The sequence below is a fragment of the Camellia sinensis genome, chromosome 11 (genome assembly GCF_055761805.1).
Source record: "Camellia sinensis isolate YWXY chromosome 11, ASM5576180v1, whole genome shotgun sequence".
NCBI classification, from domain to species: Eukaryota; Viridiplantae; Streptophyta; class Magnoliopsida; order Ericales; family Theaceae; genus Camellia; species Camellia sinensis.
The window spans coordinates 44,847,892-44,855,509 of record NC_138971.1 but is presented as its reverse complement, the minus strand read 5'-3'; the positions used below and the strand labels follow the sequence as shown (position 1 = coordinate 44,855,509).

At 37.2% G+C, this 7,618-nt stretch overlaps 1 protein-coding gene across 1 annotated transcript; it reads left to right on the top strand.

Moving 5' to 3' along the window:
• The first annotated feature begins 4,755 nt into the window (after nt 1-4,755).
• On the top strand, nt 4,756-5,999 carry LOC145802302 (putative late blight resistance protein homolog R1B-8). Its single transcript, XM_082894990.1, has 2 exons — nt 4,756-5,691; nt 5,991-5,999. The coding sequence occupies exons 1-2, from the start codon at nt 4,756-4,758 to the stop codon at nt 5,997-5,999; spliced, it is 945 nt and encodes a 314-aa protein (XP_082751116.1).
• Nucleotides 6,000-7,618: the final 1,619 nt, after the last annotated feature.

Below are 7,618 nucleotides of genomic sequence, written 5' to 3'. Positions count from 1 at the left end.
ACATGGTAAAATAAGCACAAAAGCTTCACAAAGCTAGACCTAAAACATGCTAGAACAAGGGTTTATAACCTAAGGCATGTTAAGGCAACAAAGTGGCATTACAAGGTAGGTATGCTAAGCATGCATGGTGTACCAAAACCAACAAAAAACAGAGGCATATTATGACATAATAGGCACAAAAAACAGCTAAGGCATGGCCAACATGAAGCTTAGCTAGGTGCTCCCTTAAGAGGCCAAAAATGGTCCATTTCAAGGACAACAAGGAGAGGGGGTGGCCCTCTCCTTCTTGGGACCTCGAGGCACCATCCTCACCTCTGAAATCCCTCAAGATTTTAGTGGTGAGGAGGCCTAAACACCAAGGTCTCGGAGCTTACACAAAATAGCACAAAATGGAGCCTTACAAGGCTTAGGAGGGGTCAAACAACCTCAAACAACAAAACACCCTAAATAAACTATTTAGAGGGCCTAAAAACAGAACTTTTTTATGTTATACACTAAGCACAAAAACAGTTCTAAGATACGCAAAATAAGTATGCAAGAATGGGGTAAAATGGGACTAGTTTCTTACCCTTGAAGACCCCTTTAACAATGGTGGACCAGCAGTTTCTTTTAGGTTGAAACCAGCTTCAAAACCTCAAAAACAACCCTCAAGAGGTCTCAACTCCAAGGGATGGTGTAATGGTGGGTGCTTGTGAGCAAAAGTAAGGCAAAACACACACACTAAGCTCAAGAAAGAGAGAGAGAGATATAGGATAGATACAAATTCCTAACCCTAATATCAAAACCCTCTAAAATGTTGTCTAACCCTAATGCCAAGAGAGGAGACTCTCTCTTATAGAGCTCTCTCTTGTAAAGCTCGTCAAATAAGCTTGCTTAGAGGGAAATCCCTCCATACACGTGTATGGAGGGGAACAGAGTTGGTGCCAGCTATCACAGCTGGCACAAAATATCTACATAAAGTAGATGAACAGTAGTCGGCTGCTCAAAAATGCCATTTTGACAAAATTGAGTGCCGACCGGCAACAAATAGTGCTGACCGGCAATATATATTTCCGATGGCAACAAAACACCAGCTGGTGGCTTCTGGCCATGGCCGGTGATGTGTGGGGATGCCTCACAAGGCATTCCCTGCCCCTCCAAGGCAAAACACAAGTGTTTGGTGCAAAACCAGACACTAAACAGTCGAGTTCGGAGATCCTGAGGCAAGGCGCGTAGCTGAGACCTCCGGGAACTCCAAACGAACACAAACATAGATGATCACCGGGTGTTCAAATGGTGACGTCCAAGTCTTGAGGACGGTCAAAAATGGGGTGTCTACAATTATGAGGAGACATTTGCTCCTATTGCCAAAATGACTACTGTTCGTACTTTGATCTCTGTTGCTGCTGTTTGTTCTTGGCCTCTTTATCAGATGGATGTTAAGAATGCTTTTTTTAATGGCCATCTCACTGAGGAGGTTTACATGCGTCCTCCCCCTGGCCTTCACCATCCCTCTGGTCAGGTTTGTCGTCTTCGGCGTGCTCTATATGGTCTAAAGCAGTCTCCTCGTGCTTAGTATGATCGATTTCAGACTGCTGTTACCGAGCTCGGGTTTCATCCTTCTGCTTCTGACTCTGGTTTATTTCTGCGACATACCTCGGCTGGTTTTGTTGCTTTCTTACTCTATATGGATGATATGATTATCACTGGCTCAGACTCTTCTACTATCTCTGAGGTCAAGCAACATCTCTTTCGCACCTTCAAAATGAAGGATCTGGGTCCATTATGGTATTTTCTTAGTATTGAGGTTGCTTCTTCTCCCAAAGGCTATTTTCTGTCCCAGGCCAAGTATGCTAATGAAGTCATTCATCGTGCTGGTCTTACTGATACTAAGGTTTCTGATACACCTATTGAGCTTAATGTGTAGCTTAACTCTATTGATAGTGTCCCTCTGGATGATCCCACTTTATATCGCGAGCTTGTGGGTTGTTTAGTTTATTTGACTATCACTCGCCCTGATCTTGCTTATGCTGTTCATGTGGTTAGTCAGTTCGTTTCTACTCCTCGCTCTACCCGCTGGGCTGCTTTGGTTCGCGTTCTTCGCTATCTCAGGGGTACTATCTTTCAGGGCTTATTGTTGTCCTCTACTTCCTCTTTGGACTTGGTGGCTTATGCTGACTCTGATTGGGCCGGTGATGTTACTGATCGTAAGTCTACATCTGGTTTCTGTATGTTTCTTGGAGATTCCTTGATATTTTGGAAAAGTAAGAAACAATCAGTCGTTGCTCGCTCTACTGCCGAAGTTAAGTATCGTGCTATGGCTCATGCCACTGCTGAGATTGTTTGGCACCGTTGTCTCTTGTCTGATTTGGGTGTCTCTCAGTCTTCTCCGACATCTCTCTATTGTGACAACCGCAGTGCTGTTCAGATTGCCCACAATACTGTCTTTCATGAGCGGATGAAACATATTAAGATTGATTGTCACTTTGTTCGCCAGCATCTGCAGTCTGCCGCTATCTCGCTTCCTTTCATCCCTTCGGCTTTGCAACTTGCGGACTTCTTCACCAAGACTCACACTACCGCTCAGTTTCAGTTTCTTCTTAGCAAAGTCTCAGTGTTTTCTACTAAAACACCTTGAGTTTGAGCGGGGGTGTGAGAATATTGAATATATTATCCTGTGTTTATTATCTTGTGTTTTACAAATTAGAGTCCTATTAGAGGTATGATTGTGTTAGAGTCCTGTTAGAGACATAATTATAATTGTATTTGTATTTTCCTTTTTGGTTTAGGATTTAGGGCTATATAATCCAAGGTCTTATTGTAATCTTTGATATAATGGAATATACAGAAAAGTTTTCAGAAATCTTACAATATACAGAGAGAGAGAGAGACTTGAATAGGAAAATCATAAAAGGAGAGAGGAAGAGTGAGAGAGAGAGAGAGAGAGAGAGAGAGAGAGAGAGAGAGAGAGAGTTTACTCCGTTAAGATGCAAAGCAAAATGACCTGGCTATAGGTGGAACGCATCAGGCTTCCTTTGGAGCCACTTCAGCGACCGCCAGAACTGCGGTTGTGGTTGTGGTTTCATTAGAGTGAAATGGCTGAAACAACAGTGGATTTTCTCATGGTGAATTTGAAACAGCTAATGCACCATAAGATCAATTTGAATGAAGATGAGAAGGACCCGATTGAATCTCTTTACGTGGAGTTTGGATTCTTGAGAAACTTTCTCAAGGATTGTGATGAGAAACTCTACATGAACCTAAGCAAGTGATCAATTTGGTGAAATGAATTAGAGATTTGGCAAACAAGGTAGAAGATACCATCGATTTTTTTGTAGTTAACGTTGTCTTGAATGTGAAAATCAGTCATGTCTGTGATCGATCTCTAAATCTTGGATATGTCAAAGAAGAAATTAAGGCTATTAAAATAGAGTTGGAGATTTGTGAGAAGCAGAGTCCTGACATTGAGGCCATACAAGAAGAAAAGTCTTCCAGTGGAGATTTTTTGTGAGTAAAAACCCAAGTAGATGTTGGTGAGGAAGAAATAGTGGTGGGCTTTGGGGATGAGGCGATGAAGCTAAAAGAGAAACTCACAAGAGGACGGAAAAAGCTCGATATTATCTCGATTGTCGGGATGCCCGGATTAGGCAAGACTACTCTTGCTAGAAAAGTATATAATGATCCTCTTATCGTATATCACTTCTATATTCGTGCATGGATCACAATTTCTCAAAGATACCAAAAGCAGAATTTGTTACTTGACCTAGTACATTCTGTTAGTCCACATACAAATTCTATTGTTGTTGGAATGAAAGATTGGGAATTATATGATGTGCTATGGAAAAGCTTAAAGAGTAAGAGGTATCTCATTGTGATGGACGACATTTGGGACACTAGGGCATGGGTTGATTTGAAAAGTTCATTTCCAAATGACAATAACGGAAGTAGAATTATGTTCACCAGTCGGTTCACAAATGTGGCTTTGCATGCTAATCCTAGTAGTCCGCTTCTTGATCTTCGTTTCTTAACTGAAGATGAAAGTTGGGATCTTTTCCGGCAGAAGGTATTTCAAAGAGAAATTTGCCCTCCAAATTTGATGTGCGTGGGAAAGAAAATTGCAAAAAACTGTCAGGGACTACCACTAGCGATTGTTGTGGTAGGTGGAATGCTTGCAAATAGAAAGGAAATGCTGGGTGGTGGAAGGAAGTTGTGAAAATCCTAGATTCAAGGGTTGTGGCACCATGCATGGAAACATTTGCATTGAGTTACAACCAGCCTCATTATTTGAAACCATGTTTTCTCTATTTTGCAGCATTTCCACAGGGCTTTGTAATCTATGTGCGGAAGTTGACACAGTTATGGATTGCTGAAGGATTTATACAGAAGATTGAAGAAAGGAGTTTGGAGGATGTAGCAGAGGAATATTTGATGGCTCTAATAGGTAGAAATCTCATATTAGTTTCAAAGAGAAGGTTTGACGGTGGAATCAAAGCTTGCAATGTCCATGATCTGTTGCACAATTTTTGCCGCAAAAGAGCTGAGGAAGAGTATTTTTTGCAACAAATTTTGTGTCAAGATTCTTTTTCATCTTCTTTAACTTCAAAACATTTTTCACTCATGTGTCGTCTATGCTTTAGTTCAAACATATTTCAAAAAACTGAAGTAATCCCTTCTGCCTCAAACGTCCGCTCTTGCTTGTGTTTTGTCTCTGACTACATTCCCTTCAATTCCCTTCAATTCCTTAACCAATGCTTTAAACTTCTAAGGGTGCTGGATATGAGTTTGATAGATTTTACCTTGTACCCTAGAGAGATAGAACAACTTGTTCTCCTGAGCTACTTATCACTTGATTTTATGTGGACCCACTTGGCTGGTGATGTTTCTGTGCGCTACTTCCCATCTTCAATATCCAACCTCTGGAATTTAGAAACTTTTGTTCTTCGTACATCAGTTGAATATCTCAAGTTACCACCACGGAGTCTCGGGAAGATGGTAAACTCGAGGCACCTTTCAGTTAGTGGAAGAGGGATATTTGTAATTGAGAGGCCATATCCTAATGATCACATATCATTGGATAACTTGCAAACTCTCTCAAGTGTAGATCCTTGGTCTTGCAAGGATATCTTGGCAAGGACTCCCAATCTCAAGAAGTTGGACATTCATGGAGCTATTATTCAATGTTTGGAAAGGTTGACGTTTCTTGATATAAGTTTCCTAAACCATCTCCAAAAGTTGACATTGTGTTCCAAACTTGAAGGATTCAAGTTTATTAATCTCATAAGAATCAAGTTCCCACCAAATCTTAAGCAACTAACTTTGAAGGAAGCGTTTATAAAGGGGGATGAGATTTCAATCCTAGGGAAGTTACTGTCGAACCTTGAGGTGCTCAAATTATCAAGTATTAACTGGTGGGAATCGGATTGGGAAACAAATGAGGTTTTGCCTCAACTCAAGGTTTTAAAATTAGAGGCCCGGATGCTTAGGAAGTGGAAAGTTTCCAGCACTCACTTTCCTAGCCTTCAACAATTAGTGTTTTCTCGATTAGATAAATTCAAGATCCCATCTGAAATAGGGAATATACCCACACTACACATAATCGAGGTACGCCAGTGTTACCCTTCTGTCGTCGAATCTGCCAGGCGAATCAAGGAAGAGCAAACAAACATGGGAAATGATTGGCTGCAAATTATTGAATCTAAAAATGTGGGAGCGGTAAGTGCATTAACTCAATCAAATTTATCCGCTTATTCTTTAATTTTCTGTTTTATTTTGTTAATTCTATTATTTATTATTTATTATCGATTTCTTTTTCTTTTTTTTCTCACTTTTGACACCATATTTTATTTTGTGTCAATTTTGGCTTGTCAATAGGCCAAATCTATTCTAATTAGTTGTGACTTATTGATCACGGCCAAATATAATCTCATTGATTGTGTTTGTCGATTTTAATTTGTTAATTTAAACCATAAATCATCTTTTAATTTATATTTATGGTTATTTGTTGTTTGCAGGACACATAGCAGCAATATGTTTTGGGTAAGTTCGTTGCCCACTTTATAAGCATCAAAGGGTTGCACCACATCCAGCAAAAGTTGAGGCAACCACCACCTTCTCTTATGTGGCAATCATGGCAATGTGCTTAAAGAGAACAAAAAATGCTCTGGGCAGTTTATTGAAACTGTAGGTGGAGCCTATAACTAGGCAAAGAGAAGATGAGCAAAAGGGTTTTCAACCCAATTCACAACACTTGTGAAATCTAGGAATAATTTAACTTATTTAGTAGTTCAATACGGTGGTGTTTGTTTGGAAGGATTGACCCATGGGATATGGTTAACAGTCCTTCTGAATTAATAGTCCGTTGTTTGATTGAAATTTTTTACACCGACTAATAGTTCATCCGAACAATTAATCTCAAATATGTTGGAGTATTGTATCCCATGGGAGGGGGTGGGTCACAAATCATGGGATAACTCATCCCATGGGATTAGCTAATTAAATTATATTTTTGACCCTTTACTATTTAATATCTTTTTAAAATAGAATTTACTTATTAAATTATTTATGCTTAATTTATTTGTTAAATTATTTATACTTAATAAATTTATTAAATTATTTATACTATTATACTTAATAAATTATTATACTTAATAAATTTATTTATACTTAATAAAATTTATTTATTAAATTATTTATACTTTATTAAATTATTTATTTTGATAATATGGTATTAATTATACTTGGTAAAGTAAAATAAAATTTAAAAATCTCAACTACAAATTAAAATAAATTTATGTAATTTTTATTAATATTCTATTTATTTAATTTTTTAAAAGTTCTAGTAAAAAAATAAAATAAAATTTATAATTCAGATTTAATATTCCTATTATTTAGTAAATAATTCAAAAGGACAAAATAGTCTTTTGAGCATTTATCATTTTCTATAATATCCTAAACAAACATAGGATTCAATAGAATACTCAAATCCAGACATCTAATCTTATAACTAAACAAACATAGGATACAAATTCAGTCTAACCAAATAGTCCGGGATGATGTATCCTAGGAGTAACAGTCCAATTTATTACAATCTCCCCTTATCCAGTCCGTCCAAACAAACACACCCACTATAAATTTATCATTTATAATTTTTACCACAAAATAACATAATAGGTTTAGTAACTTTCACTACAACAAATTATAAAGTATTAATTTTTTGAAGCTGCAAAACCATAAATTTCTCCTAAAATGTATTAAAAATATATAAAATATTTTTAAAATGTGAAAATTACATAAGAAATCATACATAACTATTTTGACATTTTCTTTACCTCATCCATCAATAGCGCATAGGAGTATCATATTAATTTGAACAATATAAAATTGGTTAATTGGGTCATAAGTCTAATTTAATTTAATTTATTTTTTGAAAAAATAACTCAAAACATTATTTTTTGAGGTTAAAAATAAAAAATAATGTGAAAGATCATATTATTTTTGACTATCTATTTGTCAATTTATTCATTATTCACATTACTTATTTGTCCACGTGCATGTATCTACTTAATTTGTTTATTTATTCATATCACCACCATCACCGGTCGCTATCACCAGCACCTCCAATGACTTTTGTGACGATTGA

Excerpts from the sequence above, each read along its gene's own strand:
- LOC145802302 (XM_082894990.1), top strand. The coding sequence starts at position 4,756 with ATGAGTTTGATAGATTTTACCTTGTACCCTAGAGAGATAGAACAACTT.